This window comes from Cololabis saira, chromosome 11 (assembly GCF_033807715.1).
Source record: "Cololabis saira isolate AMF1-May2022 chromosome 11, fColSai1.1, whole genome shotgun sequence".
In the NCBI taxonomy this organism is placed as follows: Eukaryota; Metazoa; Chordata; class Actinopteri; order Beloniformes; family Belonidae; genus Cololabis; species Cololabis saira.
In genome coordinates, this window is record NC_084597.1 from 23,595,727 (window position 1) to 23,616,932 (window position 21,206).

Sequence of the window (21,206 nt, forward strand, 5' to 3'; positions counted from 1 at the left end):
AGATTATTTAGGTGAGAGTGTCTGTCATGAGTAAAAGCACCTCCTTCTGTGAATCAGAATGACGATGAAGGATCCTTGAGAGACCAACACGATGGAAAGATGTTTAAACTGCAGTGACTGGGTTGGGCTTCCTTTTTAATATAAATACCAAAAGACTAAAGCATCCTTAACATTACAAGCCCCCGTACAGCTGTCCAACCTATTTCATCTGCTAGTGAGAACAAGGTTTAGTTTCTGACTGTGAAGAAATGGATGCAGAGGAGTTGATTGAATCCATCATCATTGCGCTCATGTTCATAGCATGGATCCTGGGAAACAACTGGTTGGCTACAGTATCCCTTTCCTAGGCAGAAATCTGGCATCTGCACCAACAAGATCCTTTTCATTAACTTGGCCATCTCCAACCTCATCACCAACTACCTGGTGGACCTGCCAGACACCATGGCAAACTTTGCTGGAAGGTGGTTTCTGGGGGAAACCTTGTGTGGTATTTTTCGTTTTTGTGCCGACCTCTCCGAAACCAGCAGCATCTTCACAACTTTCTTTGGCCCGGTTTCCCAGATCAGTTAAGTAGCTCTTAACAGCGAAAGACTTCTTTCAACCCATCTTAATGAGCCTGTGAAAGAAGTCTTTCGCTGTTAAGAGCTACTTAACTGATCTGGGAAACCAGGCCTTTATCAGTGCCTTTTGGCACCAGAAGCTGGTTGGATCCCTCCAGTGTGGAGGTGCACCCGTGCAGCTGGACAGTCTGTTGACTGGGAGCTGGACGATGGCTGTAGTCTTCAGCATCCCACACTTCTTTTCTGTCTCAAATGAGACATCAGACATCAAACGATAGCCACGAAGACAGTATAGATGTTTTCCCAAATGTGCTTACCCAACAAACCTATGAGATCATTTATTCAACCGTGGCCAATGCCTTTCCTCCAGCAGGGATCATATTTGCAAGTGTCCAGATCGTTGTTACTTTGCTCCAAAACCAAAGGCGTATAGGGAACCATAACTCTTATCCAGCCAATGAACTGGTTATAGGAAACAAAACTGGAAACAGATCAATCAGCATTGTTTCAAGTCCAGGCACCTCTAAAGAGCTCAAAGATCCCCTAAGCCAAGTTTCAAAAGGTCAACCTACATCTTCCATGCTAAATGTTGGACTGGCAGGTAACACTTCACAAGCTTCTACCCAAAACAGGGAAACATATACAGATTGTACAACTGGAGTTCAACAAAACCTGCCATCAAAGGAGAGTCCCCACTCAGGGACTCAAGCCAGGGCAGCAAGGAGCGTGGTGGCTGTGACCGTGTGGTCCTGGTCTGCTGGCTGACTCACATGGTTCTGCACATCGCCAACAGCATCCACATTTCATCTATCATAGTAGAGGTGGCCAGCTATTTTGCAGCTTCCTAAACCTGCATCATCCCCTACTATTCCTGTACTGAGTGAAAATACTTTCTTGCTCCTGCAAAAGATAGAAATGCAAAAAACATGTAAAGTTGTGAGTTTTCACTCTAGTCTGATCCCAGAACTACATCCTATCTCCCATCTACAGTACCTATAATATAATACTTTGATATAATATATAATACCTAATAATCACTGCAATTCTGCTACTGTTTCTTATTTCAACATGTTAAACTCTGTTGTGCAAGAAAAGGGAGCGCTTGTTCAGTTAAAAAAGGGTTATGAATAATTGTCTAACAATAGTTAATAACGTTAATAAATTATCTTTAGACCATTATTAGTAACCCTTTTATAAGCACTCCCCTTTGTTGCACAACAACCAGTGGTGGACAGTAACGGAGTAAAGTTACTTGAGTACTGTACTTAAGTACATATCCAGAGGATTTGTACTTTACTTGAGTATTAGATTTATTTGGTACTTATTACTCTTACTTGAATACATTTCCAAGACAAATATTTTTACTTTTACGCGAGTAAATTTCTAGGAAGGCTGAAAAGTACTCGTTACTTTCAGGTCTGCTCTTTTTTCTTCTTCCCTAAAATCCTATTGGACACAAGCTGTTTTTGTCAAAGGAGGAGACCTATCACAGTGCACGCTCTCCACTGGGATGTACGTAAAGCGGAAACACGTCAAGCCTCCTCAAAACGATACCGCCAAAGTAGCCTGCGTTTGTCAAGACAGAGCCGCAACAAGTCAAGACAGAGCCGCAACAACGGCTACGCCTGCGTCAGGAGAAGAAAGACAATCCGCTGAGTCGTCTCTATATTGCTATATTGTACTGGTACATGTCCTTCCTGTAAAGTTAAGTGACTTCAACATTGAGTTATTGAAAGCAGAGATGTAGTTTTTTGTAAAGCAGTGGTCTTTGAGGGGGATCCAGACTTAGTTGGATGGTGCAGGTTCATTTGGTTTCAGTTCATGATTGTTAATAAACTCTGCATCATCTGCTGTCCTCTTATGATCCCATTCATTTGATTTGTTTTTGGTGTTTCTGCAGGTTTTATATAACATTGTGGTTCTAAAAGCAGCACATCAGTGCAGCTGGTTTCAAAGAGTTAATTCTCAGAAACAAGAGTTAAAAGATCCTTAAATTAATTTAGAAAAAATATAGTACTGATGTGGAAAATAAGAAATTTACTCTTACTCTTACTCTTACTTTTACTTAAAGTAAATTTAAAAGCATTTACTTTTGGATACTTAAGTACCTTTAAAAGCAAGTACTTTTCTACTCTTACTCGAGTAATATTTTGACTGAGCTACTTTTACTTGTAACGGAGTAAATTTTGACCAGTAGTATTTGTACTCTTACTCAAGTACTGGGGTCGAGTACTCTGTCCACCTCTGACAACAACCCTGATATATGAAATAATACACAGAAAATCCTTTTATTAATATGAAGTGTTTATTAGATAAAAACAGTTGCTAAATATTTTTGTATCATTGTTAATACATTGATTTGTTTTGATGTTTGGGATTATAGGAGGTTTATCTGTCAGAATTCAAACACAGGCCTGCAGGGTACTTACTTTGAGCAAATATTCTGAACATACCACGTATCCCCGAGAGCTGGAGATCTTCAAAACTTCCTTATGTCAATTTAAACCTTAAATATAGATGCTACCATCTACAGCCAAGGCTCCACTACTTTACAACTCTCATATTGTACTGAAGTCAATATTTAGGACTTTTTTTTCCAGTTCAGCTTTTCTATGTGAGATGACCCATCATTAACTATATAAATTCATTTATGTAATAAATGTTACCCATTGCACCTTATTTAATGTCTTTGGGGCAATCTTCCACTTTGGAGGTACGGTATGTAAATATTCAAAATAACCAGATCTATAAAGCAACGTAATTTAATATGCTCATCAACATAAACAAGGTTATTGCTGCTTTAATTGGTCATGTTAATACACCATGTTGAGCAACAACACAACATTGCAATAAGTGTATTAACTCACTGAGGAAAATCAACACGTTATCAATCAAAATACTTTATTTTTCATAACATTAATTAATTATTGAGTGGTGAAGTGCATAGCTAATTGGAGACTTTCAGCAATTAGTGTCTTGTTTGGGATAATGGTAGGAAAGTCTTCCCTGTTTGACATTAAAGGTAATTGCATAAACTGTCCCATTAACAGCGCAGCCTCTTGACACCCCTTTCTGCTATTTTCAAAATTTAACTCAAGCTACATTTCACCCAAAAAGCACTGACAGATGCTTTCAAATTGTTTGTATAAGATTTCTTTAATTCAACTTCAAAAAAGGCCAGTTTCCAGTGCAAAAATGAAAAGCACCAAAATTGAAACACTGCAAAAAACACACGATGGAAATAAAGCACTAGTATACAACTGATGTGGCAGTGGCGATGACATAAAGGCCACGTTATGTACATAATTACAACATACAGCGGTTTAGAGGCAACAGTCAAAAAAATATCCAAATAGTTCCCAAACTGATGAAATGGCTTGAGTCAGGTGTTTTTATTCAATAAAATCATTAAAATATCTTCGAGTCAAACTTCAATATACACAAACTGTCTTAAAGTTTGACAGTTATATGCCCACAACGCGAATTTTAAGTCATATTCTGCCTCACATAAGACAATTTATCAAATAATTTATAAAACATGTCTCCTCTGTCTTTCAAAGTATTGATATGATCTTTGTGTCCTGTGTCCTGTGATCTGTGTCCTGAAAGAAGCCCTTCCCATTATGCAACACAAACATGGTGGAAAAAAAATGAATCTACTACTGACTTCACACAGCCAACTGTGCTTGTGCACGATTACAAGATGTAGGATTCTCCCGTTGTCATGAGGAAGATGTTACTGATGTCAGTGGAGTTTCTCCAGCTTCGCTTGCAGTGATTTGAAGTTGCCGATGGTTTGCTGAAGTCTTGCGTTCGGGCTGAGAGACTGAAGCTCCACGAGGTATCCACACATGTTGTCAAGACAAAGGTTAGTGAAACGCCGTCTGAAAAAGGGAAAAAAATAAATACAATTCATTTAACAAGAATTGAAAAACACTATCAGATTGTCAACTATTCTATTCACCACCTTCATGGACAGAGTTTTTGACAGCCAAGGGGCGGAGAGTTTGGTTTGATGGCCTCAATTATATTTCTGCTCTTTGGAGATGATGTAGTCATGGAGATATAATCTTCAGCCCTCAGCTGAGACAAAATTGTCAGTGTGAACGCACTTGAACACTTAAAATAGTCAGTGCAAGTACACTTGTGGATAATTTAAACATAACCAGCATGACAGGTTTTGCCATTCAGAAGGAACTCAAGGGTAGAAGCACTGCTCCTCCATGGAGGAGCCAGAAGAGGCAGATTGGATATCCCCTAGATGTATTTCAGGCATCCCAACAGACTGGGATACCTGGTTACTGATTAGAGATCAAGGCTGCGTCCCAATACTCCCCCTCGCCCTCGTTTTCTTCACTAACCCTAACTTTTGCGCGTTCCCGTGAAGGTAGTGGTGTCCCAATTCCTCTTTTCACCTAGGGGGAGGGGGCATAACGAGGGCTAGGGGCTGAGAATAGCCCCTACAAATCGAGGGATTTCAGATGCTGACTTGGCGAGCGAGGGGGTATGAAAATTTCCCAGAATGCTTTTCGTCGTCATTTACGGACTGAATCCCCCAAAAAAAACATGGCGGACATTTCTTATTTTTTTGGGAATAAAATCAATATTTTGAGTTAGTTTCTGCATAAAAATGCATTTTGATTACATTTCTCGGCGCAAACCAATATTTTACTTTCATAATATTCACTCAGTGAATGTACATAATCCCTTTTTTGTCTGTTGTTCGCTAAGATCGCGCCGGAATATGGTTACGTAACCTACGTAAGCAACGCCGTAGGTTACGTAAGCTACGCCATAGGCTGCGTCTATTTAACGAGGACCTAAACTCCGGAGCCGGCAGACAGAAATCTCTAAATTTCGGAGCAAATTTCTTAACAGGCGTAGCTACAACTGTTAGATTTCATCTATTAAACCAACACCTTCCTAAATGATTTATTTCAGCCAGCGTAATTCTCAACAGAGCTGCGTCCCGGGAGAGAGTGTCTCTCCCGGGGCTGACGGAGCAGCCTGACCCGCGGACACGTCTGTTTTCGGGCTGTGAGCTGAGGCTGCTCCCCGGGGGCGGCGGCTCTTCTCATCTCCGAAAACATCGGGTCAAATTTCTTAACAGGCGTTATTTGGATAAACTGAGCCCCGGTTGCGGATCTTAAGGTTACCTTTATGCCTGAAAAAATATTAAAACTTAATAAAGTGCCATATTAACAGCGCTACAGCTGAAATTGAAACAGCTTTTGGCTCTCTGCTTCCTGATCAGGTTAGGGATGAAAACGAGGGGTAGGGGGAGAATTGGGACAGGCACCTGGGCCAAGTGCCCTAGATCTCAAGTGCCCTAAAATCTCCCCCTTCTTTTTTAGGGGTTAGGGAAGAAAAGAAGGGCGAGTGAAGAAAAGTAGGGGGAGTATTGAGATTGGGCCCAAGTCTGCAGGCTGGTTTGGGAACGCCTTAAAATTAGCCCATAGCAGCTGGAGGATGTGGCCGGGGAGATGGAGATCGTCTCTGTGCACCCTTTACAAAACTTGGGTAAGCAGAAGTGGATGAGAAAATGAGAGGATGCATGGCACTGCAAGAGTAACTGATAATTAGCCGCCAGCCCCCACCCAACCCCCCACCGTCAGAGGTTTATGGCTTGTCACTGAAACAATAAGGCTGACCTGTCATATGTTGGTACTCTGCTGGGGTCATCAACGTATCCTGAGAGAAGCACATGAATGCACTCCACCAAATGCAGAGGTTTCTTAAGCCGCAGCCAGCAAGGATCCTGCATAGACCAGGCAGGTTATTGAAGGATTACTGATGCGTTTAGAAGACTTTTTCTGAAAAACAACTGCACCAAATATCCCAGAGAGAAGAACATACCCGAGTTTTAAACAGTTGGTCATAGACTTCTAGTAGACGAGGCAACTGCACTCCAATCTCTTGCATAGTAGTCGTGACAAATCCCACATCCCAGTTCAGTTGACATACTTCCTGCTCCAGGAACTTTACCAGGAACTCTGCAATCACACGACAGATGGGTGCTCATTAACACTGAATACTTGTCACGTTCTCCACTGGGGACAGACCTGGTCATGTGGATGCATGTAAAAGGAATACATGTCTCCACACACATGACAGGTTAGAACAGGAGCACTGTAAAAGGATTATAGAGGATAATAGCACCAATACAAGCAAACAGACCTACACCCCAGAGACATGCTCCCACAAACAATGCAAAAAGGGAAGTCTGATTATACAACTGCTCGCACATTGCAAAAAGGCAGAAAATTATGACAAGATTAAAAACGGAATATAATTACAACCTACCCAGTGGAAAATATCTTGGTGTTCCAGCGTATATCTTCCCCAGAGATACCAGTTTCAAGTTGAGAGATCTCATCCTGTCTGCTGGACTCATGGTCACAGTGTCTCCCAACTCTGAAAACACCAGAGATGTGTTAAATGTGTTGAAGCATAGAGGAGTTATTTATCCATATATTTAGCAGAATGTTGATGTTTCACTTGCCTTTCTCCAAGATCTCCTGCCACAGCCAGTGCACCAGGATTGGGTCTGAGTGTCCTGCGCAGTGAATGATGGCGAGCTTGCACTCTGATAATTTGTAATGGTCAGCAAACTCTCCATACAGCTTCACATGAGAAGAAGAAAATAAAATAATAAAGACACTTTTCCCAATTACAGTGACGAAAAAGGTTCACCGTTATCATCTGCTGTTACAGATTACCTTCGTAATGTCCATTAGCTCAGAATCCAACTGGGAGACGACAGTTTTTACTGGGGGAAAGTTGGGATACTGTCTGATCAGAGTTTCTTGGATCTGAACTTGAATACGCACAAGCTAGGAGGAGAAAGTTAAATAAAAATAAGAAAATGAATAAAAACAGACATGGAGTTGTTCCTGAATTTCATGCCAACATTTCTCTGTCTTGACCGACGCCGTACCTCCATCTTTTCCTCCAGCCCATGAAGGAATTCTCCGTAAGTTGTCTGGTTTGAGATGCAGGAGGAACTCTTTGCAGACAGGATGGCTCGAGCAATATACTCCAACCGCTGTTTCAGAGAGATCTCAGTGCTGCGTAATCAAAAACAAAGAGGAACTTTTTCCAGTCGGGTTTTCACCTATAATTAAGACATTAGTTGTGTGCTAGCAGTGATCTGCAGAGTTTGTGATTGGTCAACAAAGAATTAGTGTTTTCAAACCTGTGCATGTCAGCGAGTCGGGCCAGAACATGAGCCGCTTTGCCAAAGTCACGATTCTTCTCATAGTAGCGCCACAACAGGTCCAAATTGTGAACTTTACTTTGGTCCTTTTTGATCATATGCATCAGATGTTCTTCCAGATATGGAGAATTCAACTGAAAAGTAAAGGCCAGATGTTTATAGATAGTGGTTTTTTTTTAAGTGACCTGAAATCAGTCTTCTTAATGTATTATAAGGCGCACCTTCAATAAATGGCCTCTTTTAAAACACCCTTCATATATAAGGCGCACCGCATTATAAGGCGCACTAAAAATATGGTAAAATACTGTACTATAGTGGCTGGGGTTGAGTTACGTATCTACCTGATGGAGCTGCGCTACAGGAAATGCTACAAAGTCCTACAGCAAATGCAAAAAAACCAAAAAGAAGAAGTACCGTATGTCAAACTTTAACAAAATAAAAACCAGCTTTGCTCCATCTCTTCAAAGTCGCCATTATGCGAGTCAGCGTCGCTACTGTTGTCTTGAACGTCTGTGACGATTCCTGACGTTTTTAGCGCCATTACTTCGGCGACATTAACTACAGTAGCTACAATCCCCCCGACTACAGTAACAGAAATTACCGTAATGATCACATATAAGGCGCACTGCTATGGAGCCAAATCAAGGCCAAAAGTTTTGCTAATTTGAAAATAAAATTTGAACCTGAAAATTCTTTTTTTACAGTTTCAATTTTATTTTTTTCAGTATCAGATCTTTTTTTCAGTTTCAAATCTTTTTTTCAGTTTCAAATCTTTTTTTTTTCAGTTTCACGTCTTTTTTTTCCCCAGGTTCAGACTTTTGGCCCCGATCTGGCGTGGGGGCGTGACATCAACTGTGAGGGGCGTGGCATCATGAGTGACAGCAGAACAGAGAAGGCGGGGGACCTTCCTCAGTCATGTTGCCTTCAGGAATCGTAGGTTGCAGAAGTTATCAGAAGAAGTTTGATTCAACACTGTATATACACCATATTCACGTGATTGGCAGTGGAAAAAACTGATATTAGTGACACATTTCTGTTTAAAAAGCTGTTTTAGACCATACTTGGTAGTATGTGGAAGTGGGAAATGTCAAACTTTAAAGTGTGGCTGTTGAACTGTACAGTCTGGCATAGTTTATTGCTTTTATACTGCGATTGGTGCCAAGTACGGTCTAAAACAGCTTTTTATACAGAAATGTGTCACTAATATCAGTTTTTTCCACTGCCAATCACGTGAATATGGTGAATATACAGTGTTGAATCATACTTCTACTGATAACTTCGGCAACCTACGTTTCCTGAAGGCAACATGACTGAGGAACGTCCCCCGCCTTCTCTGTTCTGCTGTCACTCATGATGCCACGCCCCTCTCAGTTGATGTCACGCCCCCAACGCCAGATCGGGGCCAAAAGTCTGAAACTGAAAAAAAAATTTGAAACTGAAATAAAAAGATTTGAAACTGAAAAAAAGATCTGATACTGAAAAAAAATAAAATTGAAACTGTAAAAAAGAATTTTCAGGTTCAAATTTTATTTTCAAATTAGCAAAACTTTTGGCCTTGATTTGGCTCCATACACTGCCGGTTTTTGAGAAAATTAGGCTTTTAGGTGCGCCTTGTAGTGCGGAAAATACGGTACATCCAGTGGCTCATTGAGAAAAAAAAAAAAGGTTTTAAATACAGTTAAGCATGGATGGGCATCATACCTCGAGCAACTTGTCAGTCAGGTCAGCCTGAATCAGCCAGTTGTATAAAGCGATGTGGAACAATTCGTCCTGAGACCTCTGGGCCAGACCAAGCATCTGCTCAAACTGTAAGGGAATGACAGGTTTTCATTAGAAATGCAAATTATGCACAGTGTTGGAAAGAAATGAGCATTGTCTATCCCTCTTCTACTCACATGAGCTGTAGCCTCTTCGTTGCTGAGCATATTTGGATCAGACGTCATGACAGGAGGTCCGGGCTGTTTGGGGACGCTGGGGGACTGAGGAGCAGCTTTGCTCTGGTTCACCAGCTCCTGCATGGTGTCTGTGATGCACTTGTAACAAGAAAGTCTGGGAAAGGAGAGGGTGATACTTCTGGTGATAAGTACTACCCTTGATGCAGATGACTTCTGTGTTATCTCTTTCTTGCGTTACCTTTCATGGAAAGCCTGCTGTCCGACTCGGTCCTCCTCGGGCTCTCCGTTCTTGTAGAAGTGGGGCCCTAGTCTCTGAGGATCCTTTTTGTCTGCTGCTGTGAGGCACAACTCCAGGGCTCCCTCATAAAAACGCACTGAGAAGTTAAAAAGCATTAGTAGACTTAGAGTAAGAAAAATACAGTGGCAGTGTCTCGCACATCCCTACCTTGTCTGTACTGAGAGCAAACGAGTGGTAGGTCAGTTTGCTGGCTGATCTGCTGGTAGAGCCGTAGAGACTCTCTCAAGGTTTTGTCTTTATCTCCTTTGTTTTGGAGCTGCTTGGAGCTCTGCAACAACTCGTTAGCCTGAGTGAGGGACAAAGGTGAATTTAGTGCACCGAGACACAAATCAGTGTAGATGGATCAATAACCATTAGGTAGGGGTGTAACAATATATCGTGCCACGAAATTTTCGCGATATTGGGTTATTAATATTAATCTATTGTGTTGACTAGTAACGCTCATCCGACCACGCGTGCCGACCGCGGCTCGACCCGCGGACCAAAATCTTACTACGCTCAGAAGAAACTAGTCCCGTTTTGCGGTCCTGTTTTGAGCTCTGAACCTTTACTTATGTAAGGCTGGTGTAGAATTAAGCCTTACCTTATTAAATTAAACCTTTTTCGGGTCGTGAGTAGGATAAACATGGGGACAACTTCTGCTGAGCTCCAGTGTACAACTACAGATAAACTGACTAGTGTCATTATTGTCCCTAATTTACATCAGAATATAGAGAATATATTTATAAAATAATCAACTCTGAATTACCAAAATAACCTTTTTAACAAAAATAAATCTCCTCTTACACTTATAAGGTGAGCATGAATCAATCTTTTTTATGATGTAAAATTGTATGTATTTATTTACTTTTATTTATTTAATTTTAGTTGTTAAATTTCTGGAAAAGAAAAAAGTCAAATCATAAATGAGAGAAACTATTCAGTTTGTGGCAAAATATTTGTACTTGTATGAAACTGAAGATGCATAATGCAAACCTGACATTTACTTTTAGTTCAGTTTGTGGAAAATGGTTGGCCTGGCTTTCTCTTTAAAACTTAAACAGTTATAAAGCATTACAAACTGTAACAATAGAGCAAACACACAGCATTGTTTTGTATTTTGTGTCTTTCAAATAAAGACAATTTTTTCCAGTCATATGTTCCTCATTCAAGGTTGTTAAAAAAATACTGCTATAATATCGTATCGTATCGTTATCGTGACCTCAATATCGTGTATCGTATCGTATCGTATCGTGAGATTAGTGTATCGTTACACCCCTACCATTAGGGAAGATTCTTGTGTCCCTAAAATCTTTCTAGGTAAATAACTACACATTACACTTTTAATTGAAGGAAGTTTAAGAAGATCTTTGTGTGTGAGTGAGAGTGAGTGAGAGAGAATATATACCTTTGAGCAAACACTATCCTCGCTGCTGTACAGCAGGGGACAGATGTCCCGCAGATGACTGCTGATGGCGTTCACAGGGGTGTTATCTTTGATGTAGACATTAATGAGCCCTGTGATGAGCGGCCCACATAATTCTTTACCCCGGATCACAACATCCTTAAAACAAACACCCTTCATCTGCTCTTGAAACTCCTACAAGCGACAAAAAGGTACAACAGAATGAGTGGTGGGCAGTAACAGAACAGCAAGCTTTTGGCTGGAAGGTATTGCTGAACATATGCTTTACATGTTAAACAGTATTTGCATTCACAAGCACCTTTGGCAGCTCAGACATGATGATGCTGAACTGATGATCACAGAGGAACTTCCAGAGGGCCAGCGTCTGGTAAGAGCGATGCACCAACTGCTGCATACCTTGAAGAGAAACTTTTTCAAAGACTTGAGCCTTGGCTGGATACAGAGATGGAAACAAATATTGCGCTATTATCGCAGACAGTTTATAGGAATGACTCAGTTAAAGTTAAAACACAGTTCTCCTCTTTATTCCACACAGAGGACTGTTTAAGTTTAAAGTCATAACCTACTGTGATATTTTCTCTGAAGCTCTTGCTGAATCTGCTGGGAGTTGGCTCCATCAGTGAACATAAATCCCAGCAGCCTTTGCTGAAGGTTGGCCGGGGGGTTGAAGCTTGAAGGGAGAATGAGAGTATGGAGGAGAAACAACCAGTCTGTTAAAGTGAGGTTTTATCTATAAACCAATCAGAGTAGGGCTGGGCGATATGGACCAAAAGTCATATTTTGATATTTTCTAGCTAAATGGCGATACTCGATATATATCTCGATATTTTTTCTGTGCCTTAATTGGGGTTTCCCCCAAAGCATTATAGTATAGCATCTCTGTTAGCTTCATTTTTTTCTGAGGCAAACCCTTAAAAAAACAGTCAGTTTTAATACAAAGCCTCGTGCCAAATGTCACACAGGTTCATTTATTAACAGAGGTCTGCACAATATCAAAATGTATAAAACAAATGAAATAAAAATAAACTGCCTGCATATATAGAATAAAAATGCTTCTTGAATAAAATAAAACAAATATCCCTTTCCTGCATAACAATTAAATCAAAATACACTGTGCAATTAATACAATGTAGACAGTAACAGGCAGACTTTTCCACTGAGGTTGACAGTTGTGCAAATAACAAAACATTTGTGCAAATCTCAAATAAAACATTCAAGTCAATTCGTCACAAAATAAGCTATATCAAAATCATTAAAAAAAAAAAAAAAAAAAAGAATCGATATAAACGATATTGTCTCGTACCATATCGTGTTTGAAAATATATTGATATATATTAAAATCTCGATATATCGCCCAGCCCTAGAATGCATTAATAAACTGCAAATTACATTGTGCTTTCATATTAGTTTCACAAATCAACAAGTTTAAGAGAAGCCTTTATTTAAAAAAAAAAAATCGACTTGATTTTGTTGTAGTTTTTCCTTTTAACATCACAAAAGTTATCCCCTGCGCTGCCGCCGGCAGTAAATAAAACATTAAAGGAAATTTCTAATTTGTCCCAAACACAGATATTACATTTGATATGTTGTTCAAAACTGGCACACTTCAGTTGTTTGTGCTTCAGTAAGAATTGATTCAATCAAGTCCTTATTTATCAGTGGCAAAACTTGGATCTGGAGAACTGCCAGAGCAAGAAAACTAACACTAACTAAATAAGGAGAAAACACAGCAATCAATTCAAATCAAGTAAAAGCCAGAAGAGGGAGAGATCTTACCTTTCAGCACCGTGAGAGGACGGACTGAGCTGAGAGTTTTTATCAAGAAAGTCTCGTAGACCACTCAGCTCTAGAAGGACTGACTCCAGATCTAGTGAGTCAACACTGCTTTCCAACTGGAAGACAACATGACAAAAATGACAGCTACTGATCACAAGCGTCATTCAAAAAAACCTCAATAACATGTCTTCAAATATTAACACACAAATCTAACCGTAATCCATTTGTTGTACTTACAATACTGACAGTCTGGTTTCCTTTGCTTATTATTTTCTCCACAGCAAGGCTGCCATCCCAAATATTTCTGTTATAGAAATGAGAAAAAAAACACGATCAGCAAACATCAGCAAGGCTACAATAAGACATATTTAACCTCTGAACTCTTAAAACATGTTTACGTACCCGAGGATGCGGGCAAAATAGATGCAGATGCTGTTGTGCTTCCCTGAGAAAATCACCTCCGGGCCAATTGACATGGGTCCTACCGGGACCGATCCAGCGTGCCTCAGTACAAACGGAGTTGACAGAGGAGGAGGAACAATACCTGAGTGGGCGTTGAGAATACAAAGAAATTCACTGTGCATTCTTGCTTTTTCCTGTTTCAGGGTTTATACAGCAATCCTTATGTTAAATTTAATACCAATTTAATACCTTTTTCACTACCTTCAGATTTTTTAAAAAACTGTCACAACATTAAGTGTTAATCACGGACCTTTTAACATTAATACAGATTTTGAACTATAGAACACTATACAGAACAGATTTATAGACTCATTGATGTTGACCAGATGTTTCACATTTATTTCACTTTGTGAATGACAATAAAATAGACTGATTAAAATGTAAAAGGTAAAAAATAATACCAATTTAAAAAAAATAATACCTCTGACAGTGAATTTAACACTTTTAATGGCCTTAAATTTGGCAATTTTCATTTATCACTTTTTAATACTTTTTAAAACCCCGCGGAAACCCTGTGTTTACATGTGCAATTGTGGATTGTGTGTTGGAGGCTTTACCTGGTGCCGGAGAGCTCATCACGGGTCCAATGTTACTGGGATCTGTCATGCCTGCCGGAAATCTCATCTGTGCTTCTCCCCCATATCTATTCAGAATTTAAAAAAAAAATGTTTAATTAGTGCACAGTGGAAATAAGTGTAAATATATGAACATAAACTTAATCCTCTGACCTGAAGAATGCTCTAGTGGCCAACTGGGAAACTTCCCGATTAGAAGCAGCATTGGAGCAAGCAAGGATGAGTGCTGTGGCACAGGCCTGCTCTTCCTGAACACAACCCAACAATTTATTTATATACGGCAACTCTGTGCAAGAAACCATGCACATGTCTTTGCTCAGGTTTTAATCTACATAACATCATAAGAAGATTACAAGCTGAGTTCCTGTCATGCAATTTACCCTGTACAGCTTGAAGAAGCGTTCGATCTCCTCACTTTCAGCTCCAGCACACCTCACCAGGAGGTGGCGAAGCTGGTCTACGGGCCTCAGCTTTTGGAAGATGTGACTCCCCTACAGGACAGAAAAGAGTCTGAGACACGGTTTTATCATACAATGATAAGACTAAGCCGTTTCCATGCTATATGATGTGCTATTAACCTTTGCAGAGAGAAGGACGAACTTCTGTGGTGGGATGTTGTGCTGCTGGACCACCACTGGTGAATCCGTAACAGGGATGTATTCCTTGTTCAGAGGAGTAAAAACCTTCGGGGGCTTCTCTTCATTAATGGCACACAGAGCCCACGAGTGTCCATCGACATTAGACATCATCTGCAAGGTGATTTAGCATAGAAATTAGTGTCTTTTGTCTGTTTAAGAACAAAATCCAAGCTGTGTTACAAAGAAGCATTTCAGACCTGCGTCTCCATCAAGGGTTTCTTAAATGGAAACGAGTCATGATTGATGCACCACAGGATGTCACTATCTTCGGTTTCTGAAGCAGCCATGAGGAGAACACCTGCAAGATACAAGAGGTGTGACAAGGACATCTGGAGAGAAGTTGATGCGACTTCACACAACTTTTAAAACAAAAACAGACGTCATAGATTGTGACCCCTCCCATCTGATCTGTTACCTTTGCTGTACAGGGCCTTGTGGACCTTTGATGGTTTCTGCAGGTTGGACGAAGCAGAAAACCCTGGTGGCAAACGGACATGGACCAAAGAGAGCATGCTAGGCCGAACCGGGATGTGTTTTTGGTGCTGAAGGGCAAAAGGCGCGGTGCTAAAGTAGAGACGCACACCTACAAAAACAGAATGTCAGTTAATGCAGACATAATGTGGGAGTCTTTTTATCTTTTTAAAGGATGGCCTCTCCCCGTTATACTTGATATTTGACCTTTACCTGCATGAGTGACAGCAAGCAGGTGGCAATCAGACGACTCAGATCTGTCAATTACGGAGATGTGCACAATAGGTTTGAAGACAGATCGATCCGTTGTCCTGGAAAGAGAAAAAAAGGAAGGTCCAAGGGAGTGAGGAAGGTCCCATATTTATTATTATTGTTTATTATTAGAACACACATGCAGTCATACCTGGCAATGTTTCCAGCAGCCGCAACTATCGAACTCTGGGACATTGTTGCTACACGACTCATACCTTGGCCGTCTGCTCCCAGGTCATACACCTGGTAAAAGACCAATTCTTATTCAGCTCAGTGATGACCACTTCAAATTATCAGTGTCCTTGACAATCAGAAACCTTATGGGACCCAGATGTCGTACCTGCAGGACGCCTTTCTCCGAGCGTGTGAAGAGTGTGTTGCGAGTATCATCTATTGCAATCTGTACAATCGGATCTGCAGAGAAGAGACGAGAAAAAAATGTTCTGGAGTGGTTCAAAAAGATGAATGGCATTTGTTACTTAACATGTGTACCGGTACTTGCTCCTCACCATCTTCAGAAAAGGAGAACGTGAGCGCAGATGGAATGAGGAAGGACAGAGAGCTTTTGGAGTGGTTGATTTTTCTGCAGCGCTGGCTGAGCCAACCTGCCTCGGCCTGGTACGCTACTTCATAGAGGCAGCCATCCTTTCCTGCCATGAAGATTCGTCCCAGGTCTGTGGAGGTGATGGACTGGATGTAGGTGTTATCAGTGGGGATGGAGAACAGAGGATCTGGTAGCAGCTGCATCCCTCCAGACATGCTGTCATTCAATCCTAAAATAAAAGAGAAAAAAAAAATAGGACCATTATTCCCACTTCTTATCCTGATATGAAAGAAGCCATACACTCATTTGCAACAGCCACTGTCTCCATGCATCAACACGTCTGATTTAACTTAATGGTTCTTCTTAGCTTGTCATCAAGGTCTACACACATCTGTTAATGACACAAATGTTTGTATCACGGTGTGCTGAAACAGGGAAACATCTAAAACCTGTAGGAAAGCAGCCCTTAAGGATCAGGGTTCCCAGCCACTGCAATAGGTTAAAATATTTACAGAAAGAATATGCAGTAATTAAGCTGCTTGTATCAAAACTTTCAGTACTGGGCTGCTGGCCTGGATTATTGCCCAAAGACACCATATTCTGTCACTTTGTAAAGAATTTAGAGACTTATGTTACAGTCACTTGTAAGAAAGTCTAAATGCCAAAAAAGAAATGGATGTACAATTTGTATTGGAGACTATAGAAATTGTTTGCTTGCTGTTGCTGCTCTTCTCTTCTGTTTTTTGGAAATCTTAACAACAAAAAAGTATATTAAGAATATAAAAAGGATCTGCAGCAATTATGACCTAAAAGTTTTCTTGGTTGCAACAGAAAGAAAATTAGCAACAAAGAAAGTGAGTGCAATTAAAGACTCGATATGTAACTTGAGGTTGAAACAGTAATGTGCTGCTGGCACTGACAAGCAGTCACCCGCATGCTTTTGGCGCAGTAATTTAACTATGACTAATGTGTTACATGTGCATTAAAGCTTGGAAGACTATATTACAATTCTGTTAATGCTAAAATGTATTTCGTTTTTATTTTCTGACCACTATGGAGTTTTTCCAAAACAACTAAAATGCAACAACAGCAGAGGAAATACTCACCGGCTTGGCTCTTGGGGAAACTGAGCCCGAGGATAACTACATCCACAGAAGTGGCCAACACTAACAGGTACCGAATGTGTGGTTGTAAAATCCCTGAGAGGACAAAAACAACTCATAAACATTGAATTAATTCAAAAGCAAATAAAGTCAATGCTGCACAAATGTGTAATTATACCTTCTTTTGGTTTAACAAGACCCACTGCCAAAATTGTTTCTATCAGGCCATCAAAGTAGGCCACGTCCCCGCTGCAAGAAATATCGCAGAAAAGAAGAATTCAATAAAACTATCTTTACTAATTGTTGAATTAATTAAGTGAAGGTAATTTGTACATTTATTGGACAATGTGGGTTTCTACTGTTATTCAGCGCCACTTGATTTAAAAGTTACACACCCATCTTCGTAATTCCACATGAATATGTCATTGTCGATTGTAAGCCACGCACGGCAGATCTCAGGAAAAACTCCCATCATGCAGTTAAACTGCATATCTATAGAATGGTTAAGAATAAACTCAAATGTCTTAGGCAACAAAATAAAAAACAGTGATAAAAAAAAAAAAATCTGACTGAAAACTGAAAACTCTGGTTTGGTTTTACTATTTCCTTATTGAGCAAAAGGATACGACTGAACTGCTCCACTAGCTCAGCTGGCAGGGGGACTCGTCGAACTGGGCTGAGCTCTGGGAGGTTTGGTACACCGAGCAAACCAGGTCCCTGAAGAGGGTAGTCCATATCTGACACTCCAGAGAGGGACGGTATGTCTGTCAACACACATCAGCAAAGTCTTATTAGGTCATTTCATTTTTCTCACAGCAATCATACTTCACTGCCCTTGTTTGCAAACATACTGTTGACTAAACTGTGTGGAATTTAAAATTAAAGGAGAGGACATTCGTATTACCTTTCTATAATGTTTCTCTAATCACAGCCTATTCTTAAATATTTTGATTGAAATCACAGATGCCGCTATACACCATGCTCCTCTTTTCATCTCCTAAACTTTTTCAGTGCTTTTAAGTAATGTTTGTATTATTGCTCCAAACTGATTTACTAATCCCAATCTGACCAATAATGATATGTTTAGCCGCATGTCATCGTTCCATCACTGGTTGTCTCGGTGGTGTTCAGAAAACAGAGTTGCCTTTATTGACAATTGGAAGACGAGACCAGGAGTGATGTTTTCTGTTTAACAGAAACGTGGCTACAGGATTAGTCTCTCACACCATTGGCTTCCCATAAAACTTAGAATCCAATCCAAAATTGTATTACTTGCTCCGCAATATTTACAAGACCTAATAGTTCCTTATGTTCCTAACAGAGCTCTCTGTTCTCTGAGCGCAGGTTTACCCATAGTTCCTAGAAGATCCAAATGTAGATTTGGAGGATGGGCCTAAAATGGAACCAACTTCCAGTTTGGGTTAAGGAGGCTGACACCACCTCCACCTTTAAAACCAAACTTAAAAGATTAGTTTTTATTAAAGTCTATAGTGTAAACTCTAGAGTATTAGGGCCAGTAGTCATAGCTGCAGCTACAGGAGCAGCTGGTCTTAAACAGGGATTCAACTTAGATAAGCTACTATAGCTGCTATAGACCTACGCTGCAGGGGGACACCAACATGATCCACTGAGCGGTGCCCATCACCCCTCCTTTTCTCCTCTTCCCTTTCTTCAGATCAACCCTCAGTTATTAATTAGAAGTATCTCATAAGCAGCATTGTTCTTTATTGTTTCTGTGGTTGTTCTGCTGGTCTGCCCCCTCCTTTTCTCTTCTGTTCATGTTTGCAGTCCAGAGCTTCAGGAGCTGCATGCTGACCTGCAGTCCAACTCTCTGATCATCCCACTGCTTGTGTCTGTATAGATGTCTGTTGGATAACTGCTGATATCCTATCCTGATAGACGCTATATAAATAAAATTGAATTGAAATTAATGTGTTGTGGATCAGTCAGGTGTCACATGGAGCCTCCTCAGTTGGAGGACTATAAAAAAGTATAACTTGTATTTTTTTCTTGAATTTCTTTTGAACTAAGAGTTCATAGAACTCCACATTGTGTACTAGGGCTGCAACGATTCGTCGACGTTGTCGACAAAAATCGATAATCAAAATTGTCGACAATGAATTCCATTGTCGACAATTGTCGCCAGACATGTTTTTCCAACGGAGCGAGGCATCTCACTTCAATACAATCTCTGTCGAGAGTAGCACATGCACGACTGCGTCTCAGCGCAGCTGCGGGTAATAAAACTTCAAAAGTTTGGGAGCATTTTAGCCTCGATACGGCGAATAAAAAGAGCAAGGTTTGCAAAGCCGACGTTGCTCTTCACGGGAGCACGTCGGTAATGCATTTGAAGAGAAAGCACGTCGGAGTGCTGAACAAAACGGACTTGCCTAGGTAAGTTATTAAGCCTATTTTCATTTGTTAAATTAATTTGTTTTATTCGTTAACTTTGTTTATTTCATGTTATTTATTAGTATTATTTGAGCCACTCACAGCTACTCTCGTTGCTATAACCTCAATCATAATTGATGCGGCGCGAAAGCCGAAAAGGCTTGTGTGATGGTGACAATGATGAATTTGCATCTAACTTTCAGTCAGGTGCCTATGAACTGTAAATTATCCATCAAAGTCCTCAATGATCATGTTAACATTAAATCAGATAGATTTGTCTGGACATTTCTCTTGCGGGACGGGAGAAGACACTAAATCAATGCATCTCTATTATTGTGCGCCGTGCGGCATGAATTCTCAGAGTTTTGCGGATGCGGGCGAGAGCAGGAGGACGAAAACAGTCCCGCAGGGCTCTAGTACCATCTTTCTTGTGTTTATTATCATTTGCCACATAATTAAAGCAACCTCATACTAAATTTAAAAAAAATTACTAATTATCCGATTAGTCGACTAATCGTTTCAATAGTCGGTGACTAGTCGACTATTAAAATAGTCGTTAGTTGCAGCCCTATTGTGTACAATTTTACAAGCATGCTGTACAAGTGCATAATTCCACAGGTGTCAAACTGAATCCCAGAAGGGCCGGTGTCCTGCATGTTTTAGATGTTTCACTGCTTTAACACACCTGATTCTAATTAATCATCGTCACCAAAGTCTGGATAGTTCTGTTAATGAGACAGACAGTCACTTGTATCATGGTGCAATGAAGCAGGGAAACATCTAAAACCTGCAGGGACACCGGCCCTCGAGGACTGGAGTCCGACACCCCTTAAACGAATGCAGATGCTCAAATTTTACAGAACAAAATATTAGTAAATGACACTTGAGATCTGATAATAATAAGTTCCAGCATTTCCAGAAGTGAAGTTGTACATATCAATATTCAGAGTATCTGACAATGCAAAATGTAGTTGTAGCTCAGGAATCAAGGGTTGGATATTTCTCCAAGCTCATTTAATCCGACTGATTTTCACTTCATTTGTAAACAAACCGGTCAGACGGTCATCTGTGGTGGTTTTCTGATATGACTCACTGTGTGAGGGGACGCTGAGCAGCTCGGACAGGTCGGGGAAGAAGCGGTCGTCCTGCAGGTGTCGGTCGATCAGCCGGACGGAGTTGTCCAGCGCCTCGGCCAGCTGAGCCGCGGGGCTGCTGGGACCCACGCTGGACGGCATGACTGCGGTCTGCAGGCACAAAGAGCTGCACCAAACCACCAAGACGGAAAAAATGACAAGACACACCTGAATACAGTTCACACGTCAATATAAAAGACATGTGAAAGTAACGCCTCAACTTTGATGACTGTGTGTGTTCAACACAAGCCGGTTTGTTATAACTATTATAACTATTATCTAGCACGCAGGCTAACAACTAGCTGTGGTGTAACATTAAGTGTTTTAAAAACGGAGTTGTTGTTGTTTTACCCGACTGAAAGGCTTCCGGTTGATGCTGACTAACTCGGTTGGCAAATTGTATTTGTCGCTTTAGCGGCAACTTTTATACAAAATAATCCTCAAGTCACTCAGCTCCAGCAGCGCGCCAACCTCATGCAGGAGTTAC

At 40.6% G+C, this 21,206-nt stretch overlaps 2 protein-coding genes across 4 annotated transcripts; one reads left to right on the forward strand and one right to left on the reverse strand.

Moving 5' to 3' along the window:
• Nucleotides 1-248: 248 nt before the first annotated feature.
• LOC133454832 (5-hydroxytryptamine receptor 1B) lies at nt 249-1,408 on the forward strand. The gene is given in 5 exon segments (XM_061733558.1): nt 249-341; nt 343-552; nt 671-811; nt 813-1,161; nt 1,245-1,408. Coding segments are annotated over 5 exon segments (957 nt in total).
• A 2,289-nt stretch (nt 1,409-3,697) lies between these two features.
• Nucleotides 3,698-21,206, reverse strand: nup155 (nucleoporin 155). 3 transcript variants are annotated; one of them, XM_061734088.1, is made up of 34 exons: nt 21,071-21,206; nt 20,680-20,830; nt 17,822-17,959; nt 17,591-17,687; nt 17,374-17,444; nt 17,199-17,291; nt 16,058-16,321; nt 15,889-15,962; nt 15,700-15,791; nt 15,510-15,607; nt 15,241-15,408; nt 15,023-15,123; nt 14,766-14,936; nt 14,568-14,678; nt 14,341-14,435; nt 14,170-14,255; nt 13,553-13,694; nt 13,388-13,454; nt 13,151-13,266; nt 11,941-12,044; nt 11,673-11,770; nt 11,357-11,548; nt 10,117-10,255; nt 9,910-10,045; nt 9,672-9,825; nt 9,478-9,582; nt 7,756-7,910; nt 7,498-7,627; nt 7,280-7,393; nt 7,063-7,183; nt 6,864-6,974; nt 6,417-6,553; nt 6,212-6,318; nt 3,698-4,444 (listed from the first exon to the last, which is right to left on the reverse strand). In XM_061734088.1, the coding sequence occupies exons 2-34, from the start codon at nt 20,819-20,821 to the stop codon at nt 4,306-4,308; spliced, it is 4,068 nt and encodes a 1,355-aa protein (XP_061590072.1). In that variant the 5' UTR covers nt 20,822-20,830; nt 21,071-21,206; the 3' UTR covers nt 3,698-4,305. The 3 variants fall into 3 exon arrangements, with proteins under 3 accessions (XP_061590072.1, XP_061590070.1, XP_061590071.1); XM_061734086.1 differs by having other exon boundaries at nt 11,673-11,806; XM_061734087.1 differs by having other exon boundaries at nt 11,673-11,806; nt 20,680-20,846.

What these genes read in the sequence shown, in the direction of transcription:
- nup155 (XM_061734086.1), bottom strand. Translation starts at nt 20,821, where the DNA reads ATGCCGTCCAGCGTGGGTCCCAGCAGCCCCGCGGCTCAGCTGGCCGAG. An exon ending in CGACTCGCTGACATGCACAG is followed by an intron (nt 7,628 to 7,755) that starts GTTTGAAAACAC and finishes TTGATTACGCAG; the next exon opens with CACTGAGATCTCTCTGAAAC. An exon ending in ACCAACTGTTTAAAACTCGG is followed by an intron (nt 6,319 to 6,416) that starts GTATGTTCTTCT and finishes TGGTCTATGCAG; the next exon opens with GATCCTTGCTGGCTGCGGCT.